General features: G+C 47.1%; 1 protein-coding gene across 1 annotated transcript; it reads left to right on the forward strand.

The window, feature by feature from the left end:
• Positions 1 to 3,011: 3,011 nt before the first annotated feature.
• On the forward strand, positions 3,012 to 9,655 carry LOC104674504 (alpha-1,3-mannosyl-glycoprotein 4-beta-N-acetylglucosaminyltransferase-like protein MGAT4E). The gene is made up of 3 exons (XM_010378832.2): positions 3,012 to 3,149; positions 5,716 to 6,365; positions 7,631 to 9,655. The coding sequence occupies exons 2-3, from the start codon at positions 6,194 to 6,196 to the stop codon at positions 8,752 to 8,754; spliced, it is 1,296 nt and encodes a 431-aa protein (XP_010377134.2). The 5' UTR covers positions 3,012 to 3,149; positions 5,716 to 6,193; the 3' UTR covers positions 8,755 to 9,655.
• Positions 9,656 to 23,737: the final 14,082 nt, after the last annotated feature.

Below are 23,737 nucleotides of genomic sequence, written 5' to 3' on the forward strand. Positions count from 1 at the left end.
ATGTGCCTGTAATCCCAGCTACTCAGAAGGCTGGGGCAGGAGAATCTCTTGAACCCAGGAGGCAGAGGCTGCAGTGAGCCAAGATCATGCCATTGCACTCCAGCCTGGGCAACAGAGTGAGGTTCTGTCTCAAAAACAAAACAAAACAAACAAACAAAACAATGAAATAAATGATGAGAAAAACAGAATACATGATAAAAGTACGGGAGGATGGAATGGGAGGGGTGGCAAGGGCTGTTAGCCACAATGATCTAAGGCAGCAAAGAGAACATCAGAACTCAGATCCGAATGTTAGGAAGAAAGCAGCTATTGGAAAATCTATAGTGGAGAGTTCTAAGAAGAGGAACATTGAATGTCGTGAAGATATTGTAAAATTTAAAAAAAAAAAAAAAAAAACTAGAAACAAATTTTAAAGAGGAACAGCATGTGCAAAGACCCTGAGTCAAGAAACAACTTGGTGTGTCCAAGGGACATACCAAGAAAAACAAAAGAAAAAGAAAGTCCCTGAGGCTAGAGAGTGGGGAGGGAGATGAGGTCAAAGCAGCAGGCAAAATGCTAGATCAGAGGTGGGCGTGGTGGCTCACGCCTGTAATCCCAGCACTTTGGGAGGCTGAGACGGGTGGATCACTTGAGGTCAAGAGTTCAAGACCAAAAAAAAAAAAAAAAAAGAGTTCAAGACCAGCCTGACTAACATGGCGAAACCCCGTTTCTACTAAAAACACAAAAATCAACCGGGTGTGGGGGCAGGCGCCTGTAATCCCAGCTACTCAGGAGGCTGAGACAGAAGAATCGCTTGAATCCGGGAGGTTGGAGGTTGCAGTGAGCTGAGATCGCACCACTGCACTCCAGCCTGGGCGACAGAGCAAGACTCTGTCTCAAAAAACAAACAAACAACAACAACAAAAAAACAAACACTAGATCAGGTGAAAGCCTGTAGACCATGGGGAGGAGTTTGGGTTTCAACTTATCTGCAGTGGGAAGGCACTGGGGAATTGTAGGCCGGGAGTGGGTATCATTTGATTTACAATTGGAAGAGTCTGTCTGACTGCCACGTGGAGAACAGATTGCAGAAGAATCAGAGTAGAGGTGAGAGATCAATTAGGAGGTGGTTGCAGTAGTCCAGGAGATGATTTTGAAAAGTGGTCAGGTTCTGGGTAAATTTTGGAGGAAAAGGTAGCAGGATTAAATAGACTGTGCAGTATTAAGGAGAAAGAAGGCTGGGTGTGGTGGCTCACACCTATAATTCCAGCACTTTGGGGGCCAAGGCAGGAGGATCACTTGAGGCCAGGAGTTCAAGACAAGCCTGGCCAACATAGCGAGACCCTGTCTCTATATAAAAATCAAGAGTAGAAGAAAAAAAAGGAGAGAGGCACCAGGTATAACTCCTTGATTTTTTTTTTCTCTAACTGGGTGAATGGTGATGCTATATACTGGGGTAGAAAAAACTTGGGGAGGAAATTATTTGGGAGCTAGGAGGAATCTGTAGTTTTATTTTGGTTCTGTTAAAGTTGAGATACCTTATCATCCAATTGGAGATATTGAATAGTTAGGTAATCTGGAGCTCAGGATAGGGATCAAGATAAGAATTGGGGCTAGAGATAAGATTTGGGAGTTACCTGATACATACATACACACATTCATGTATGTGCGTGTGTGCGTGTGTGTGTGCATATTACTTAGAGCCATGGGATTGGGATAAAATCACCCAGGGAAAGTGTGTAGGAAGAGAAGAGAGCCCTATGACACTCCTACATATATAGGTTGGGAAGAGAACGAAGCCAAGTAAGGAAACTGAGAGGGAGCAATCAGCGTGGCAAGAGAGATGCCAGAGCAGAAAGTCTCTCTTTTTTTTTTTTTTTTTTTTGAGACAGAGTCTTGCTCTGTCACCCAGGCTGGAGTGCAAGTGGTGCGATCTTGGCTCACTGCAACCTCCGCTTCCCAGGTTTAAGCGATTCTCCTACCTCAACTTCCCGAGTAGGTGGGACTACAGGCGTGCACCACTGCGCCCAGCTAAGTTTTGTATTTTTTTAGAGATGGGGTTTCACCACGTTGGACAGGCTTGTCTCAAACTCCTGACCTCGTGATCCGCCCGCCTCGGCCTCCCAAAGTGCTGGGATTACCAGCGTGAGCCACCGCACCCAGGAAGTCTTTCTTTTTTTTTTTTTTTGAGACGGAGTCTCGCTCTGTCGCCCGGGCTGGAGTGCAGTGGCCGGTTCTCAGCTCACTGCAAGCTCCGCCTCCCGGGTTTATGCCATTCTCCTGCCTCAGCCTCCGAGTAGCTGGGACTACAGGCGCCCGCCACCTCGCCCAGCTAGTTTTTTGTATTTTTTAGTAGAGACGGGGTCTTTCAAGGAGGCGGTAGCGGTCATCCGAGTCAAAGTTGCAGAAAGGTTGAGTAAGATGAGGAGGGAGAATGTGAAATGAAGTGGGGCTAATTAACAAAGACAACGCTTTCAAGGGGCTTTGCTGTGTGCGGTTGTAGAGAAATGGCACAGAACTGGAAGAGAACGCAAATTCAGGGAGGTGTTTTGCTTTTTGCCTTCTTCCCACCAGGAGATAATAAACTTCCTTTTCCTAGTGATGGGAATAGTCCAGTAGAAAGGGAGAAGAGGATCATGCAGAAGAGGAAGAGGATAACCGCAGGAGTGGAGAGCTTGGGAAGGCGAGAGGGAGTAGGAGTCTGAGCCTAAGAGTCAGTGGAACCAACAAGAGGGAAGGAGAGAATGTAGGAGAGATGTAAGGAAATAGGGGACAAGGTGGGGATGGGGAGGTGAGTGCTCAGTATCTAAAAAGATACTGATGCTTGTCTTTAGGGTGAATGCGAAGTCATAGCTCCCAGTGATGAAGCACACACAGGTCACATGTAAGTCCTGCACGTGTGTTCCTCTGACAATGGGGAGTAGGTGGCTAGGACGCAACAGTAACATCACAGAGGGAGCTTAGCTCAAGGGCAGAAAACTGGGGAGACCTTGTTTGCTGTGCCTGGTCTCACCCTCTATTAATTATTCCTGGAGTGACTGTTCCTTATCACCCCAGTTCCTTTTTTTTTCTCTCTCTCTCTCTGTCTCCTGCCTTTTCCAGAAGTCTGTCAAACTCAGAGGGCTGAATGAGAGCAGTCTTCCCTCTGTGGCTGGGAAACTACACGGGAGGTACCAAAGGGGAACAGAGCTTATGCCTGTGGTGGTGAAACCCTTTAACTGCAATTAGAGCCTTATTCCCTGCCTAAAGTCTTTTTTGTTTGTTTGTTTGTTTGTTTTGAGAGAGAGACAGAGAGGGTCTCACTGTCCCCTAGGCTGGATGGAGTGTGCAGTGGCACGATCTCAGCTCACTGCAGCCTCGACATACTGGGTTAAGGCGATCCTCCCACCTCAGCCTCCCCAGTAGCTGGGACTTTAGGCACATGTCACTACACCTGGCTAATTTAACTTTTTGTAGAGATGGGGGGGTCTCATTATGTTGCCCAGGCTGGTCTCGAACTCCTGTTCGAATGCCTCAAGTGATCCTCCTGCTTTGGCCTCCCAAAATGCTGGGATTACAGGCCTGAGTGCCCACACATTTTCACTGGGTGATTTTTATCCCAATCCCACCTCATCTGGCCCTAAAGCCCCACCTCCTTTTTTTTTCCCCTGAGGTGGAGTCTTGCTCTGTTGCCTAGGCTGGAGTACAGTGGCATAATCTTGGCTCACTGCAACCTCCGCCTCCCAGGTTCAAGTGATTCTCCTGCCTCAGCCTCTTGAATAGCTGGGATTTTACAGGCACGTGCCACCATGCCTGGCTAATTCTTGTATTTTTAGTAGAGAAGGGGTTTTGCCATGTTGGCCAGGCTGGTCTCAAACTCCTAACCTCAGGTGATCCACCCGCCTCGGCCTCCCAGAGTGCTGGGATAACAGGCGTAAGCCACCATGCCCAGCCCCTAAAGCCTTTTTATTCAGTGTATGTGCACATATATATATATATATATATATATATATATATATGACTAAAAGTCTTGCCTTAAGGAAGTCAAGTAAGAAATGTTTAATCTGTAAAGCCTTACTACTATAAGATTTTTTTTCCCTCATCCCTGTGATTACCTGGAGATATAAGTATTATTGTTATCATTATTTTTTTTTTTTTTTCTTAAACAGAGGTGGAGCTCTCCCTGTGTTCCCCAGGCTGGTCTCGGAACTCCTGGGCTCAAGCGATCCTCCTGCCTCAGCCTCCCAAAGAGCTGGGATTCCAGACGTGAGCCACTGTGCCCAGCCTACTTTTATAACTCATCAAAAAGTGAAGTGGCTAAGGGAGAGAAGCATGTTAACCTCTACCAAAATACTAAACTGGAAGGCATCCCTGGAATGGGAGAGATTAGAGAATAGTATGGCCTCAGGAGCACAGAAATCACTGACTACAGCTTTTCTTTTGTGTACTGATCACACAGGGAAAGAATCAAGAAGGGGGGAGAAGGCATATTAAAGCCTTTCCTCTGATAATCTTGAAGCAATCAGAGAAACACATCTCGCCGGAGAAAAAACACTCACAGAGGAAGAGAGCAGCATACAAGCGCTTCTGAGGCTGAGCCAGCCTGAATTCCAATAACCCAACATGCAGGAAAGGATTTTTTTTTTTACTCTAAGTTAAGAGAATCACATTCTAATCAAGGTCTGTGAATAAGATTAAAGATTGGAATAAACTAAGGATACTCTTTAGGAAAAAAAAAACTGACAAAGACACCAATTTGGCATAACACTTGGCAACACTTCAGGTTTAATTGTTTTCATAGTTCGATTTTTGTTTTAAAAAGTGTGGGAGGCAGGGTGTGGTGGCTCATGCGGGCAATCCCAGCACTTTCAGAGGCTGATACAGGAAGATCACGTGGCCCCAGGAGTTCAAGATGACCCTGGGCAACACAGGGAGAGTCTATCTCTACAAAAAAATAATAATTTTTTTTTAATTAGCTGGGTGTGGTGGTGTGCGTCTGTTGTCCCTGCTACTTGGGAGGCTGAGGTGAGAAGATTGTTTGAGCCCGAGAGGTCAAGGCTGCAGTGAGCCATGATCACACCACTGCACTCCAATCTGAGCAACAGAGCAAGGCCTTGTCTCAAAAAATAAAATAAAAAAGCAGGGGTAAGGAGAGTACAATGGCCATCTGTTTACTCAGATAAATTGACTGTATCACTAAAGCCTCAGCCAACCTTCATCATTTTGAGTAGGGGAGACTTTGGGGAAGTTGAATCTCCAAGCATATGAAGTGAATGCAACAAATATTATCACGAGACAAGTGACCTTCCTTCTTTAGGCCGGGAATAAGGCTGTATTGTATCAGTTTCCTAGATCAGATAAAAGGGTGTGCTTGAATGGCGGGCACATGCCTGTAATCCCAGCACTTTGGGAGGCTGAGGCGGGCGGATCACTTGAGGTCAGGAGTTGGAGACCAGCCTGGCCAACATGGTAAAACCCCGTCTACTACTACAAAAATTAGCCAGGCACAGTGGCACGTGCCTGTAATCCCAACTACTTAAGAGGCTGAGGCAGGAGAATCGCTTCAACCCAGGAGGCAGAGGTCATAGTGAGCTGAGATCTTGGAAATAAGTTAACGATGAGGAAAGGTAGAATATGGGGGCAGACACAGGGTGGTTAATACAAGTGGGGAAGCCTTCAATAGGGCAGAAGGGAAGTTCTAGGCATGGACTGGAGGGAGAGAGTCCTCCAGCTGTACATGTTGACTTCTTGCTATAGGAACCGTATCCTGACACAGACACGATGCGGTGTTCCATTAGGAAATGCTTCATACCCTCAGTGGGCATCGTATTCCTGTGGCTCTTCATCACTTTGAAAATCCCCAAGGAAACTGAAGATGACCAAAAAGTGATGACTATCAAAGGCCAAGTAGCAAGGCTTGAGCCTTATCAGTTTGGGAACTGGGAATATAGGGTGGAAATGGTGTGGACAGGCAGATTCTTGAAAACCCCTGGGCTTTCTTCCTTCCTGTACCTTTTCACCTGAGAGCAGGAAGCTCCAAAGGGAATGGGGGTAGGGACCTGGGCCTATTAGTCCATGAAGAAGCTGTACTTATTTTCCTTATTTGTTAAGGTAAAGAAGAGAGTAAATACTGCTTGAGCCCTGGATATTTTAGCCAACGGACAGGTATCCTGAGAATGTGCTGGGCTCACTTTAGGGAGAATGGTTCACTCCACCTCTTTCCCTAGAAAAGCTGATGGGGAGCCACTGGGGTGTAAACTTTGTTCTTTTTATGAAAGGATATATATGTTTACCCTTGTCAATGCCCCAGGAGGCCAGTTATAACAGCAGGAAGGACCCAAGACCACTCGAAGACTGGCAGAACCTCACCTTCAAATATATGGAAAAAATCCAGAAGAGAAGAAAGAGTGAGTACCAACAAGAGGGAGGAATTCAGTATCCCAGGGTAAGTAGGGACAGCCAGCCAGAGAGATCAGGCAGATAGGAAGGAAAGTAGAGGAGGGAAGGAGAAAGACAGACTGTGCCCAGGAATATTAGAATTTGGCAATGACCAGGTGTGGTGGCTCATGCCTGTAATCCCAGCACTTTGGGAGGCCTAGGTGGGTGGATCACAAAGTCAGGGGTTCGAGACCAGCCTGGCCAAGATGGTGAAATCCCATCTCTACTAAAAATACAAAAATTAGTTGGGCACAGTGGGGGATACTTGTAATCCCAGCTACTCAGGAAGCTGAGGCAGGAGAATCACTTGAACCTGGGAGGCGGTGGTAGCAATGAGCGGACATTGCTCTGGGCGACAAAGCGAGACTCCATCTCAAAAAAAAAAAAAAAAAAGAATCTGGCAGTTAATTCTCTCCTCCTTCCCCCAAGGTAAATATTTATATATCAGCAGTATGAGGAGGAAGGAGGAAAAAGATAAAGTTGGCTACTACTTTTCTTTTTGCCCTGCTTGGCCAGCTACTAAAGTTAATTGCTATAAGAAGGTGGAATCACTAGATTAGAGAACATTTGGATTAGAGGGGGTCTTAGAGTCGCATAGTCCAACTGCCCCAGTTTATGGATCAGGAACTAAACTCAGGGCTGAAGGGACTTGCTCAAGATCACACAATCAGTAGCAGAACTGGGACAAAAACTCCGGGCTCCTGACTTCCAGGGGAAGTCCTTTTCCTAATATATCTTCTTCAAAGGACAGCTTTGGAAAGATGACAACAATTGACAACAATATAATAACATAATTGACAACAATTATAACTAAAATAATAGCTAATATTTATGGAGCCCCTAAACCATATGCCACAAAGTTCCAGGCTCAAAGAAGACTGAGCAGAACCCACAGAGACTCACCATCACCTAGCTTAGTACTTCTCAAACTTTACTGTGCATACAAGTTACCTGGTGATGCTGTGAAAATGCAGCTTCTGATTAAATCTGAGGTAGGGATCAAGATTCTGTACTTGAAATGAGCTTACAGATGAGCCTGATGTTGCTGGACTAAGGACCACACTTTGAGCAGCAAGGATGTAAACATCCCCTCTGCCAAAGGGAAAAACAGGTGGGAAATAAGAGGGAGGAAGGAAGAGTGAAGGTCCCCCATAGGATCCCAACCCCTAACCCTTCTGACGACGGTCACTATCACTGTGCACTAACAGTCATCCCTATTTTTACCTCTCCTCAGCATGGCTGACAGTGGGGATATCGTCAGTGCAGCAAGGGGACAGAAGCAGCCTCTTGTACACATTGGTTTCCCTGTTCCGTGTTTCCTCTAAGGCTGAGCAGAAACACCTCACGGTGCTGGTCCACCTGGCAGATTCTGACCTCACCTGGCTCAGAGAAACTGTTGCCCATATTTCAAGCCTCTTCAGCCCACAGATCTTGAAAGGGCAGTTGCTAATGATCCATGCTCCATCCGATGCCTACCCCACTGTTGACAGTGTCAGAGATGAAGCCTTTCGTGGCGAATTCTACTCCAAGCAGAACGTAGATCACGCCTTCCTCATGAGCTTTGCCACAAAGCTCTCTGATTACTTCCTGTTAATAGAGGACAATGCCTTTTTTGCCCCCAACTTTGTCACCCACATTCATTCAAGGGTGACCACCATGAAGTCCAACTCATGGGCGCTACTGGAGTTTTCCAATATGGGCTTCCTTGGCAAACTCTTTCACAGCAGGGACCTCCCGCTCCTGGCCCATTTCCTCCTCCTCTTCTACAAGGAGAAACCCCTTGACAGCCTGATTTCTCATTTCCGTATGCTCCTGGTCCAGGAAAGCCCAATCCTCTGCAAACCTTTCCTATTTTACCGCAGGGTCTCCTACACCGCCTTTGATCACAAGCAGAAGGCCACAGCACTTCAGAAAAAGAATGCTGATGGTCCCAACAACCCACCTGGAGCTGTCTTCACTGATATGCAGGTTTCCGATGTGCATTTCCCCTGGGAGGCCTACACTCTGGATGAGTCATTCTTTTGGACACACAACCTTAGTATAGGAAACCACCTGACAGTGATTCTGAACCATCCAGCAAACCTGAGCAGGGTGCAAGTGATAACGGGCTCCATTGTGGATGGGAGGTATGCCCTGGAGAAGGGGCAGGTGGAGCTGGGCTACGAACCTGAGGGGGTGCCTCAGCACTGCACCAGCTTCGCCTTGCTGGGACATCTTTCAGAGGGGCAGATGGATCGGGAGATACATCTGAAAGGTATGGGGTACCACGTGAGCTGTGTGAGGCTGGTGGTGAAAGCTGGTCAGGCTGGGGGGCTCATGATCAGGCATATCTACCTCTGGGAGAAAAATGACAAATAGCAGCAAGTGGATCAATGCTGAAGATAAATCAGTAGGGGGATGAAAAATTAAAATCTTAAAGCCATTTCATTCTAGTCTATATGAGTAACACAGGGGAGACACAAGGGAATGAAGGGCAGACAGAGAAGACTATCAGTCTTTTGGTGCTGCCAAGATGTCAGGAGACTTGTTGCTTCCTTTCTACCCAAACAACTCTCATAGGATATCTTTTGCTGAGGCACATATAGCTTATCTGCATTTGAGGAGAGTTTTGGTCACTCCCAAATTCTTTAGATACCTGGGATGCTGAGATCAGCCTAAATCAAGGTGTCCATGTGTGTACATGTGTGTGCGTGTATGCACTTCTATGTTCAAACACAGGCAGAGGTAGGGATGAGGTATATGGTCATAGGAGGGCAGGCAGGAAAATCATGGCTGAATCCCTGGAATTGACATTATAAAAAGCCATAAAAGGGACTCTCATTAGAAGTCAAAATCTCTGAAGTGCAGGAAAGTAGCAGATGGACAAATAGCAATAAAACGAATCCCTTAACTCTATCCTTGAAGCTGTTTCACAGTGCCAATCTAGTTCCTTCCTTTCCTCACCAATAAACCTGGGCACAAATAGGTTGCAACTAGGCTGGGTATGGTGGCTTATGCCAGTAATTCCAGCCTCCCTTAGAGGCTGAGGTGGGAGGATCTCTTGAGGCCAGCAGTTCAAGACCAACCTAGGCAACACGGCAAGACCCTGTCTCTACAAAAAATTTAAAAGTTAGCCAGGTTGTGCTGGCATGTGCCTGTGGTCCTAGCTACTTAGGAGGCTGAGGCAGGAGGATTACTTGAGCACAGGAGGTTGAGGCTGCAGTGAGCCATGATCATGCCATTATACTCCAGCCTGGGCAACACAGTGAGACTCTGTCTCAAAAAAAAAAAAAAAGTTTGTAACTAAAGCTTCACTCTCTCATCAGCAATTCACTCCTTAACTCTGGTTTCTGTGTCCACACTGGCCTCTGCATCCACAATGCTACTGAAACTCTTCCCTATTTGTCATGACGAGAATAGTCAAAACCCAGTGACTTTTTCAGATCTTATTCTCCCTAACTTTCTGCAGCAATACACAGTTCTAATTATGTCTTCCTTCTCAAAATTGTCCTCTTCCTTGACTTCTGGGATTCATCAGATATTTATTGAGTACCTACTACATGCCAGGCACAAAAAAAGCTCCTATCTGTGAAGAGTATTTTTGTGGGAGTAAGATATACACAAGTGTGTTAAGCATCACATTGAGGTTAAGTACAGCGTCCTTGGGAGCACAGAATTGCTGTTCCCAAAACATTCTTGGGGACTTAGGAAAGGTTTTTTTGGAAGATGTGATATCTAAGCCTAGACCTGCCAGATCATTAGAGAAAATATCCAAGTGATATGGGAAGAGAGGCAGGGAGACTTTTCAGTAGAAGAAACAGCATGCGGTGAAGTGGGCCAGAGGTGATACAGAGTAAATCATTTAGTGAATCTGGAGATGGAGGACAAGGCTGGGTGAGGGTAACGCAGAAGATGAAGACACAGGACAAAGAAAGGGCCGGCTTAAGAAGGTCAAAAGAGGTCAGGTGCAATAGCTCATGCCTGTAATCCCAGCACTTGGGAGGCTGAAGTAGGTGGATTACTTGAGTCCAGGAGTTCGAGACCAGCCTGGACAACATCATGAAAACCCATCTCCACAAAAAAAAAAAAAAAAAAATTAGCCAGGCGTGATGTCATGTGCCTGTAATCCCAGCTACTCAGGAGGCTGAGGCAGAAGAATCGCTTAAGTGTGGGAGGTAGAGGTTGCTGTGAGCCAAGATTGTGCCACTGCACTCTAGTCTGGGTGATAGAGTGAGACCCTGTCTAAAAAAATAAATAAATAAAAAGAAGGGCCATAGATAATCAAGTGGGGGAAAGAATTGTCTTTCCAACAAATGATGTTGGAACAACTGAATATCCACATGCAAAAGAATGAAGTTGGGCCAGCCCTGGTGGCTCACACCTGTAATCCCAGTAATTTGTGATGCCAAGGTAGAAGGATTGCCTGAGCCCAGGAGTTCGAGAGCAGCCTGGGCAACATGACAAGACCTAGTCTCGAAAAAAAAAGAAAAAGAAAAATTAAATTAAAAAAAAAAAGAATGAGGCCGGGCGCGGTGGCTCAAGCCTGTAATCCCAGCACTTTGGGAGGCCGAGACGGGTGGATCACGAGGTCAGGAGATCGAGACCATCCTGGCTAACACAGTGAAACCCCGTCTCTACTAAAAATACAAAAAAAATTAGCCGGGCGAGGTGGCGGGCGCCTGTGGTCCCAGCTACTCAGGAGGCTGAGGCGGGAGAATGGCGTGAACCCGGGAGGCGGAGGTTGCAGTGAGCTGAGATCCGGCCACTGCACTCCAGCCTGGGCGACAGAGCAAGACTCCGTCTCAAAAAAAAAAAAAAAAAAAAAAAGAATGAATTTGGATCCCTACCTCACATCATATAAAAAATTAACATAGACAGGCACAGTGGCTCACGCCTGTAATTCCAGCACTTTGGGAGGCCGAGGTGGGCGGATCACAAGGTCAAGAGATCGAGACCATCCTGGCCGACATGGTGAAGCCCCATCTCTATTAAAAATATAAAAAAATTAGCCGAGCATATTGGCGGGCACCTGTAGTCCCAGCTACTCGGGAGGCTGAGGCAGGAGGATAGCTTGAACCTGGGAGGCGGAGGTTGCAGTGAGCCGAGATCACACCATTGCACTCCAGCCTGGGTGACAGAACAAGATGCCATCTCAAAAAATAATAATAATAATAATAATGTAAAAAAGCATTGTAGATCCAAATGTAAGAGCTAAATAAAATTCTTAGATGAAAACAAAAATATCAATCGTGATCTTGGATTAGGCAAGTTTCTTAGATATGACACCAAAACACAAGCACTCAAAGAATAGATAAATTACACTTCAACAAATTAAACTTTTTTTTGTGCTTCAAAGCATACTATTAAAGTGAAAAGACAACCCACAGAATGGAAAAAAAAAATTTGCAAATCATATATCTGATAAGAGACTGGTATCCAGAATACAGAAATAATTATTTCTTTCTTTAGTTTTTTTGAGATGGAGTCTTGCTCTGTCACCAGGCTGGAGTGCAGTGGTGCGATCTCTGCTCACTGCAACCTCCACCTCCCAATTTCAAGCGATTCTCCTGCCTCAGCCTCCCGAGTAGCTGGGATTATAGGAGTGTGCCAATATGCTCAGCTAATTTTTGTATTTTTAGTAGAAACAGGGTTTCACCATGTTGGCCAGGATGGTCTTGATCTCTTGACCTCATGATCCGCCCACCTCGGCCTCCCAAAGTGCTGGGATTACAGGTATGAGCCACCTCGCTCCACCACAAAAAGAATTCATACAACTCAATGATAAAAAGACAACCCACTTTAAAAATGGGCTAAGGGATTTCTCCAAAGACAACATACCAGTGGCCAATAAGCACATGAAAAGATTTCATCATCAGTCATTAGGGAAATGCAAATCAAAACCACAATGAAATACCACTTCACACCAGCCAGGATGGCTATTTTGTTTGTTTGTTTGTTTGAGACAGAGTCTTGCTCTGTCGCCCAGGTTGGAGTGCAATGGCATGATCTTGGCTCACTGCAACCTCCGCCTCCTGGGTTCAAGCAATTCTTCTGCCTCAGCCTCCTGAGTGGCTGGGATTATAGGCACCCGCCACCACGCACAGCTAATTTTTTGGATTTTTAGTAGAGATGGGGTTTCACTATGTTGGCCAAGCTGATCTCAAACTCCTGACCTTGTGATCCACCCGCCTTGGCCTCCCAAAGTACTGGGATTACAGGCATGAGCCACCATGCCCAGGTGGCTATAATTTTTTTTTTTAAAGGAAAATAAATGTTGTCTAGGATATGGAGAAATTAGAACCCTCATACATGGTGCTGGGGTTGTGAAATGCTGCAACCACTTTGGAAAAGTGTTTAGCAGCTCTTCAAAATGTTAGAGTTGCCATATTATCAAGCATTTCCACTCCCAAGTACATACTCAAGAGAATGAAAACATATATTCACACAAAGGCTTATACATGAATGTTCATAGCAGCATTATTATAAATAAAGCATGGTAACAATCCACATATCCACCAACTGATGAATGGGTAAGGAAACTGTAGTACCTTCATACAGTGAAATATTATTCAGCAATAAAAAAGAATGAAGTACAGATACATACATGTATGGACCTTAAAAACACTCTGCTACATGAAATAAACCAGTCACAAAAGGCTACATATTGTATGATTCATTTATAGGAAGTATCCAGAATACACAAATCCATAGAAACAGGAAGTAGATTGGTGGCCAGGGGCTGGGGAAAGGGGAATGGGAAATGACTGCTAACAAGTATGGGGTTTCTTTTTGGAATGATGATAATGTTCTGAAATTGACTGTGGTATTGTTGCGCTACTCTGTTAATATGCTAAAAACCATTAAATTGTGCACTTTGAAAAGAATGAATTTTGTGGTATGTGAATTACATCTTAAAAGAAGTTATTTAAAAAACAAACCAGCCAGGAACAGTGCCTCAAGCTTGTAGTCTCAGCAACTCAGGAGGCTGAGGTGGGAGGATCACTGGAGCCGAGGAGTTCAAGGCTACAGCGAGCTACAATCACGCCACTACACTCCTGCCTGGACAAGAGCGAAACATTGTCTCAAAAACAAAAACAAAAGGCTGTAGAAACAAACGAAAGGGTTTAGGCTATCTTGATGGTAATAGGGAATCATCAAACAGTTTTCAGAAGGACAACAAAATGATCTGAGTTGTGCTTTGGAAAGATCACCATGGGCATCATGTAAGGACTAGATGGAAAGAGGTCATGGTGGGGAAAACAAAGAAGAAAATATGGGCCAGGCATGGTGGCTCACGCCTGTATTTCCAACACTTTGGGAGGCCAAGGCGGGCAGATAGCTTGAGCTCATGAGTTTGAGACCAGCTTGACCAACATAGTGAAACCCTGTCTCTACAAAAAAATACAAAAATTGGCTAGGTGAGGTGGTGCATGCCTGTAGTCCCAGCTACTTGGGAGGTTGAGGTGGGAGGATGACTTGACTCCAGGAGGCAGAGGTTGCAGTGAGCTGAGAAGATCCCACCACTGCACTCCAGCCTGGGCAATAGAACCAGACCATATCTGAAAAAAAAAAAAAAGAAGAAGAAGAAGAAGAAAATATGTGTAAGGTGCTGATTTCAGTGCCTGGCATATAATAGATATTTGATAAATGGCACTTCCCTTTTCTTTCTTCATGGACTGAGATCATATCAGGGCACCCTCTGCCTTAGACAGTGACTGAGGCCTCATTCTCCTGTCTACAGGGGCTGCAAGACAACATAGCTGGGTAAAGTAGGCCTGGTGTAAGAATCCAGTAGCGGCCGGGCATGGTGGCTCACGCCTCTAATCCCAGCACTCTGGGAGGCCGAGGCAGCGGATCACCTGAGGTCAGGAGTTCGAGACCAGTTTGACCAACATGGAGAAAACACATCTCTACTAAAAATACATAATTGGGCATAGTGGTGCATGCCTGTAATCCCAGCTACCGGCCGGGCGCGGTGGCTCAAGCCTGTAATCCCAGCACTTTGGGAGGCCGAGACGGGCGGATCACGAGGTCAGGAGATCGAGACCATCCTGGCTAATACGGTGAAACCCCGTCTCTACTAAAGAATACAAAAAACTAGCCAGGCGACGAGGCGGGCGCCTGTAGTTCCAGCTACTTGGGAGGGGGAGGCAGGAGAATGGCGTGAACCTGGGAGGCGGAGCTTGCAGTGAGCTGAGATCCGGCCACCGCACTCCAGCCTGGGCGACAGAGCCAGACTCCGTCTCAAAAAAAAAAAAAAAAAAATCCCAGCTACTTGGGAGGCTGAGGCAGGAGAATTGCTTGAACCCAGGAGGCAGAGGTTGCAGTGAGCCAAGATCGTTCACTGGGCAACGACAGTGAAATTCTGTCTCAAAAAAAAAAAAAAAAAAGAGGCATCCAGTAGCAAAAGTGTCATTATAACTGACAACTGAGGCTCAGCCTCCATGTCTGGGGGATGGTGGAGAGTGGTAGGCTCATGTCAAACTCGGGTCTGCATGCCCTCTCTGAAGCTCAGCTTTACTGGACAGGTGCCCTGGGGGAAAGTGGGTACGGCATTGCAGATCTGGTCATTTGTCAAGAGAAGCTGGAAATTTCAATTTTTATATTAGACCTCTCAATTTTCTGAATGCTGGCAACTAATTCAGAATGTTATCAAAAGATGGTTTTAGGCCGGGCGCGGTGGCTCAAGCCTGTAATCCCAGCACTTTGGAAGGCCGAGACGGGTGGATCGCGAGGTCAGGAGATCGAGACCAACCTAGCTAACACAGCGAAACCCCGTCTCTACTAAAAAATACAAAAAACTAGCCGGGCGAGTTGGCGGGCGCCTGTAGTCCCAGCTACTTGGGAGGCTGAGGCAGGAGAATGGCGTAAACCCGGGAGGCGGAGCTTGCAGTGAGCTGAGATCCGGCCACTGCACTCCAGCCTGGGCGACAGAGCGAGACTCCGTCTCAAAAAAAAAAAAAAAAAAAAAAAAAAAAAAAGATGGTTTTAACACAATGGCCAGGTGCAGTGGCTCACACCTTTAAATCCCAGTCCTTTGGGAGGCTGAGTTGGGAGGACTGCTTGAGCCCAGGAGTTCAAGACTAGCCTGGACAACAGAGTGAGACTCCCACCTCTACAAAAGAAAAACAAAAACAGAATCAGCATCAACAACAAAACAACAAAAAACACTATGAACCACTGTTTTGCTCTGCTCCGGGGAGGCTTTCTCAAGTTAACAGTTTGCCTCAGGTTGCCACGTACTTGATTGGGTTACAACTTGCTGGAAATCATTTTTAACTTCAGAAGCACTGGTCCCCTAAACGGATTCCTGGGACATACCCTTATCTCTATCAGTAACACTAAGCCCCTCTGAGCGTGGATTACTCTGCAGATGGCCAAATCGATCTTTTGTTGATTCTATTAACTCCACTTTCAGAGATTGGCATTTTCCTCGTACTGACCCACCCACCCTATTTGAGGCTTAACATTGTTTAGGACGAGCCAGCAGATGATTTACAATGAGTGTTATCATTCAAAAGAAAGTCCTATTATTTGCTACAGACTAGGGTGTGGTATCAAAGACTGGAGGGGCCTGGAGTTTAGGGTGGAGTTCAGGCCAGGTCCTGGCCAAGCCCTCACATGCGGGCGATGTGAGTTCAAGTCATACACAACCAAGTAGGCATGCCATGTCTCCCAGACAGGCCTCCTTCTCATGTGCTGGGTCGTGGGTTTCACCTTGAAGAAGGTGAATGGTGAGCACAGACAATGAGGAAAGTTATTATGGGTTTGGCAGGGGAAATGCAGTTAGGAAAGAAAGGAACATAGGTCACCGCATAGTCCCAGGGGCTCTGGTGATGAATTTGGAGAATGCCACCCTTCCTGGGCCCTCTTCTCCTAAAGGTAATGCCAGTCAAGGGAGGGGGTTTACTGACTGAGTGAGCCTTACTGGCCTCCTGTCCCCCAAGTCTTCTTCCCTGGGACATTCTTTTTTCCCTAAAGTGGAGGCCTTGACTTCTGTTCCAAGTGAAGGTTAGGGCAGGGGAAGACAAGAAAGTCAGCTTGATAAAACTTGCTGGCCAGACGCGGTGGGTCACACCTGTAATTCCAGCACTTTGGAAGGCCAAGGCGGGTGGATCACCTGAGGTCAGGAGTTTGAGACCAGCCCGGCCAACATGGTGAAACCCTGTCTCTACTAAAAATACCAAACAAATTAGCTGGGCATGGTGGTGGGCGACTGTAATCCCAGCTACTCAGGAGGCTGAGGCAGGAGAATCACTTGAACCCAGGAGGCAGAGGTTGCAGTGAGCTGAGATCACACCATTACACTCAAGCCTAGGTGACAGGAGCAAAACTCTGTCTCAAAAAAAGCAAAAACAAAGACAAAAAACAAACAAACAAAAAAACACAGCGTACCTTAATTTTCCTTGGGGGAAGTGAACTCTACAAGGAGATCAGCCTTGGTTACCAGAAAGCAAGATACTTCTCTGAGCATAAATGCTGCTTTGCCCTCCTCCAACTCCTTGCTTGGACTTTTTGGGATAGGTGAGATGTGGAGGTAAGGGGCCTTGGGCTTGGGTCTGATTTCTGGTTCACTCTAGGCCCTGGGCCCTTCATAAATACTTTCCTCCAAATCTTCTTTCCATGCCCTGCCGACATCATTCTGGCCTCTCACAAGCTGGACGCCCTCTTACAAAAAGCTCAAGGAATTAAGATTCTGTTTTTGGGAAAGAGGAAGGGTGACATCCTCAAGTTAAGGAAATGTTGCTTAAGAAGATTTTTGGAGGGTTGAATAAAAGTGAAGGGGCTTTCTAACAAGGAGGTTAAAACCATGGCTTTTGGAGTCTGAAAGGGTTCAAAGTTTACCTGTCATTTACTAGCTGAGTGACTCTGGGAAGTTACTTTAACTTCTGGACCCCATTTTCTCATCCGGTAAAAAGGGGTTACGAATACAGGCTCTGAGGATTAAGAGGTGAGAAGTACAATGAATACTTAGAACATTGCTTGGTACTTAGCACTGAAAAATGTTAGCCATCACTAGCTTCACCAAAGAAAAAAGGAGAAAAGATGATGTGGTTCCTGGCAGGTGTTTGGTGGCTCCCTGACACCCACATACTCTGCACTGCCCGGAACCTCCTCCCTCCTTGTCTGTATTAGTAATCCCTGCCTCCTCTGCAGGAGCCAGCTCAGTGGCCCCTCCTCTGAGCTCCCAGGGCACCTTGAGTTGGATTTGTCTGGACATTGGGTTCCTGTGTTACCTCCAAATCCACTGCTCCAGCTCAGTGGATGTTTCTTGAATTAGTGAATAATCCCTTGCTTGTGTACGTCACTTCAGTTCATAAAGCTCATAGGAATACATTATCTGATTTAATCTTCAGAAGCACACTGCAGGGAGGATCCTGTTTTACGGATTAAAAATACACGTATACAAGAGACGAGTTACCTGGAGTCTGCACGGTTTATGCAGATTGTGACAACCTAGACCCTGCCTGAGGTGCAGCTCCTGGGTCACCTCACGTAGTCAAAGGTGGGTGTCTCGGGGAGGTTCCCACCAGCGCAGGGAGGTGGCTTCTGAGCAACCTCACTGAAGTCTGCACCAAATTTCCAGCAGGGCCCAGACCTTTCCCTGACTGTCCCAGCTCTCTCAGTGCAACGAATCTGGGAAACCCAAACATCCTACCCCTCACCCCATCAGACCTGCCCTTCCAGGGATGTGGCTTTCCCTTACCCAGGGAAAAGGCTGAGGTGGCCTCAGGTTGCTGTGGTGGACATGGGTGTCCTCCTTTCTTGGTGCCCAGCAATTTGACCTTAGCCAGTGTGAAGAGTGGGGGGCTCTGACGGGGGTGTGGGAGGAGGAAACAAAGTGGGAGCACAGCCCACCCCCATCCTCTCTGCAGCCTCTGGGGCTCCCCCCAGTTCTGTCTAGCAGCTGTCTTTCCCACTGACCTCTTTTCCTCCCTCTGTGTTGGCCACATCCTTCCTTTATCAAAAGCAGCTGCTTCAGGTTCTCCTGAATTGCCTTTTAGGGGATTCATGCTAGTCAGCATGAATATTATATAGTACTATAAGTGTTTTATCGTCCATAAGACATACAATTACATATTTACTAACAGTTATATCCAGGACATGCTTATAAGCAAGGACCTTACTAGAATAATCTAGCTAGCAATCTAGACACTATTTGTGTCTCTTGGTAGCCAGTTTCTGCTGAGAAAGGTGGGACAGGCTCTGGTTTCTCAGGTGAGACTGGAGAGGCCAAGGCAATCCTTCACTCCTGGAGAGCTGGGGAGAAGCCCACACCACTGGGGGAATTGAGATCCCATCCCTTCTCCTCCCTTCCCCTCCCCTCCCCTCCCCTCCTTTCCCCTCTCTGCACCTCCAGGACCCAGCAGCAACCCTTTTTGCTCCAGGTTTCTCATTCATCCAAACATTTACTAAGCTCCTAGTGAGTGCTAAGCACCTGAGAGGAGGGTCTCAGTGTCAGCGTCATCTCCTCCTTGAAGCTTTGGAGCTCTCCCTGGGAATAAGTAAGCTCTTCTCTGGTTACTGTGGCTCAAAGGAAGGTTCACAGACGGTGGTGCCACGCAAACCTGGGTTTTAATTCCAGTGCTATTTACTAGCTGAGATTTTTTTTTTTTTTTTTTTTTTCGAGATGGAGTCTTGCTCTGTCGCCCAGGCTGGAGTGCAGTGGCACGATCTCGGCTCACTGCAAGCTCTGCCTCCCGGGTTCACGCCATTCTCCTGCCTCAGCCTCCCCAGTAGCTGGGACTACAGGCGCCCGCCACCACACTCGGCTAATTTTTTGTATTTTTAGTAGAGACGGGGTTTCACCGTGTTAGCCAGGATAGTCTCAATCTCCTGACCTCGTAATCTGCCTGCCTCGGCCTCCCAAAGTACTGGGATTACAGGTGTGAGCCACCCCGCCCGGCCTAGCTGAGAGATGTTATGTTATTTAACCTCTCTGAGCCAGTCTCCCCACCTATGAAACATGGATTCCAGCTAGCACACAGGGTTGGCACTGGTGCTAAAGGGAGTTCTCCATGTAATGCAAATGAGAGACACTCGGAGGACATCAGCTCAACTCTCCCTCTCCAGGAGATGGAGGTGCCTAGCCTTCAGCATTTGTCAAGTCTGGCACCCTCTTTCACTCCATCACATCCTTCCATGGGGGACCACAGGCTCCAGCCCACTCCAAGGGCCTCTGTTGCTCCTACTGACGTATCCCTAGAGGCTCCAGGGCAACTGCACACTCAGCCCTGGTCTTTGGGCTGCCCCCTCAAGGGGTCTGGGCTCCTTCTTTGTTAGGAAGCTTCAGACAGGCTCAGGCAGGCAGGACATTTCCACTGTTGCCAGCCCTGCCCCAGGTGGGTGGGGAGGGGCAGATTTCTCCCACCCAGTGGCCTCAGGGCATAGTTCTCCCTTTTCTGGTTAGGCTACTTTAGGAGCCCTGTGCATGCAAGGAGCAATATTGTTACCATGAGGGCTAAGAGATGGGGCAGAGAGACCATCCGGGCTCCCTGGGTCCCCTGCAGGCATCATCACCTCCCTTGGGTGTGGTGGTGTCTCTCTGGTAGAAGAAAGAGCAAGAGGTGGGGCGGAGGTGTGGTCTGGATATGTAATTTCAGACATCTGACCTTCAGTTGGAATAAGGATTCCAATAGTCTTTATCTAAAATGGAGGTAATATCTTCATAGGGTTACTGTGGCAATCAAATGAGACTAATGTGTGGGAGGGTTCAGAACTGTAAGGCAAGAAATCCATCACAGGACATTACCCAATTTAAAGTCCTTCCATGGCTTCCCTATAGCTTTTAGGGTAAAAACATGTTTACCACAGCCTCCAACCAGCTCACTAACCTCATGTCCCACCATCTGACCCACATGGTTCTTGCAGCTGAGCTCATGCCTGCTCTGGGTCTCCTCCATGCGCTACTTCCTGGCTCGGACTTCCTCCATCTAACCAACTACTCATCATCAGCTTTTTAATCTTTCTCAGAGAAGCCTGACCAGGGCTGCTTGTTACTTGCCCTCTTTGGACCTTCATCTTTGCACACGTATAAAGAGTTGTGTGACTGTTTGAGGTCTGCATCCGCCCACCTGTGTTCCCTGAATGTGGGCTTCCTGAGGATAGGAACTGCGCACCATGCCGACAGTATCTCCAGGCTTTGCAGAGCATTCAGCACACAGTAGGCATTTTATTCGTTCAAAGAAAAAAGCAGCTGGGCGGGGTGGCTCACGCCTGTAATCCCAGCACTTTGGGAGTCCGAGGCAGGTGGATCACGAGGTCAGGAGTTTGAGACCAGCCTGACCAACATAGTGAAACCCCACCTCTACTAAAAACACAAAAATTAGCCAGGCATGGTGGTGCACGCCTGTAATCCCAGCTACTCAGGAGGCTGGGGCAGGAGAACAGCTTGCACCCGGAAGGTGGAGGTTGTAGTGAACAGAGATCACGCCACTGCACTCCAGCCTGGGGGACAGAGTGAGACTCTGTCTCAAAAAAAAAAGGAAAAAAAAAAAAAAGGAAAAGGCCACTGACTCAGAGGCAGCTCCGCCCCCAGGCCCCCAGGCTCTTCATCCACTCTCCTTAGCCTGAAGGCTGTGGCATTCGCAGTCCTCCCCAACTCCACCCGACTCAGCAACTGCTCCCAGTCCAGCAGAGGAATCAGGAGCACTGTTCTGAATTTCTTCCTTGCTCCTCCCTATCAAAACTCAAAATTCTGGTCACTTGCATCTTCCTTCTTGACTCCCTTTCACGAGGCCAGAGAACGCATGGCCTGTTTACCATGTCACCTCAGTTTCTAGTTTGGGGCTGTTCTGTAGATGGATCACTTGCCTATTAGTAAACTTCCTGAGGATGGCTCCCATCCCTCCCTGTTAGGCAAAGAGCAGAGCCTCTCGAATTCAAAAGCTTGAGCACAGGTCCAAGTCCAGCACTATCCCAGTTGTTAAGGCTTTGGACGAATCAATTACTGCACCAGTTTCCTCATCAGTAAAATAGAATACCACTTCACAGAATGGCGGAAATCAGGAGGTACACAAATTACGGTGTGACACTGTGCTAAGCACTCTACCTGCTTTCATCTGCGCAGCTCAATGTGATAGACTCTACTTCTTTTTCCATGTGGGGTAACTGAGGCATGGAGGGGTTACACTCTACCTGCTTTCATCTGTGCAGCTCACACCACCATTAAAGCAGTCTGAACTCAGGCAAGCTCCCCCAAGAGACCCAAGCTCTTTCCTAACTGCCAGGCTTGCTCTGTTCCCTTAAAGTCAGGGGCAGAAGAGGTGCTCAGTAGTTTCAGGTTATTTCGATTCAAATTTGGCCAGGCATGGTGGCTCACACCTGTAATCCCAGCACTTTGGGAGGCTGAAGCGGGCGGATCACAAGGTCAGGAGATTGAGACCATCCTGGCTAACATGGTGAAACCCGCCTCTACTAAGGATACAAAAACTTAGCCGGGTGTGGCGGGGGGCGCCTATAGTCCCAGTTACTCGGGAGGCTGAGGCAGGAGAATGGTGTGAACCCGGGAGGCGACAGAGCGAGACTCCTCTAAATAAATAAATAAATAAATAAATAAAATAAAACAAGTGAACTCATACCTTGTTCTTGCAAGGGGGGACAAGAAATTACAGTGTAATGATGAGACAAGAAGAAATTACCATGTTCAAAAGAAGTGAAGGAACTTGAGTCCCTAACACTATTTCAAATTTCTTTTTTTTTTTTTTTTTTTTTGAGACGGAGTCTCGCTCTGCCCTCCAGGCTGGAGTGCAGTGGCCAGATCTCAGCTCACTGCAAGCTCCGCCTCCCGGGTTTACGCCATTCTCCTGCCTCAGCCTCCCGAGTAGCCAGGACTACAGGCGCCCGCCACCTTGCCCGGCTCGCCTTTTGTATTTTTTAGTAGAGATGGGGTTTCACCGTGTTAGCCAGGGTGGTCTCGATCTCCTGACCTCGTGATCCACCCGTCTCGGCCTCCCAAAGTGCTGGGATTACAGGCTTGAGCCACTGCGCCCGGCCTATTTCAAATTTCTTAACCTCGGCAAGTTAGCAAACAAAGTTTTCTTTTTTTTTCTTTTGAGACACAGTTTTGCTCTTGTCGCCCAGGCTGGAGTGCAATGACACAATCTTGGCTCATTGCAATCTCCACCTCCCGGGTTCAAGCTACTCTCCTGCCTCAGCCTCCCAAGTAGCTAGAATTACAGGTATGCGCCACCACACCCAGCTAATTTTGTATTTTTAGTAGAGACGGGGTTTTGCCATATTGGCCAGGCTGGTCTTGAACTCCTGACCTCAGATAATCCGCCTGCCTTGGCCTCCCAGAGTGCTGGGATTATAGGCGTGAGCCACTGCGCCTGGCCATTTCTTCATTTTTTAAAGCTGTATTTTGTTTGGGCTATGAATGTCAGAATGAGGAACCTTTTTTTTTTTTTTTTTTGAGATGGAGCTTCACTCTTGTTGTCCAGGCTGGAGTGCAATGGCACAATCTCGGCTCACTGCAACCTTGGCCTCCCGGGTTCAAGCAATTCTCCTGCCTCAGCCTCCCGAGTAGCTAGGATTACACGCATGCACCACCACGTCCGGCTAATTTGGTATTTTCAGTAGAGACGGGGTTTCTCCATGTTGGTGAGGCTGGCCTCGAACTCCTGACCTCAGGTAATCCACCTGCCTAGATTTCCCAAAGTGCTGGGATTATAGACATGAGCCACTGTGCCCGGCTGAAGAACCTTTTTTTAAAGCTATATTTTGCTTGGGCCATGAATGTCAGATTGAGGAACCTTTTTTAAAGCGTGCACCAACACAGTTTTACTGCATTCTTGTTTCCTTAAATGTCTGAGGCTCCTAGGGCAGTGGTTCTCAACTCTGCTGCACATTTGCCTCACTTAGGAAGATTTTTATTTATTTAATTTAATTTATTTTTTTTTTTTTTTGAGACAGAGTCTCGCTCTGTCACCCAGGCTGCAAGGCAATGGTCTGATCACTGATCACTGCAGCCTTAACTTCCCAGGCTTAAGCGATCCTCCTGCCTCAGCCTCTCAAGTACCTGGGACTACAGGAAAGCATCACCATGGCCAGCTAATTTTTTCTATTTTGTGTAGAGATGGTATCTCACTATGTTGCCCAGGCTGGTCTCCAACTCCTGGGCCCAAGTGATCCTCCTGCCTTGGCCTCTCAGTGTTGGGATTACAGGTGTGAGCAGCCGCACCAGCCTAGGCTAATAGAAATGTTCTGAGCATGTTTAAAGAAGGCTAGACTAAACTCTAATGTTCACTGGGTATATTAAATCGACTTATGATCAGTTTATTAGGACGCAAACCCATCATAAGTCGGCAAGCAGCTGTATTTATTAAGAGCTTCCCACATTATTCTAATATGCAGGCAGAAC

This window comes from Rhinopithecus roxellana, chromosome 1 (genome assembly GCF_007565055.1).
Source record: "Rhinopithecus roxellana isolate Shanxi Qingling chromosome 1, ASM756505v1, whole genome shotgun sequence".
NCBI classification, from domain to species: domain Eukaryota; kingdom Metazoa; phylum Chordata; class Mammalia; order Primates; family Cercopithecidae; genus Rhinopithecus; species Rhinopithecus roxellana.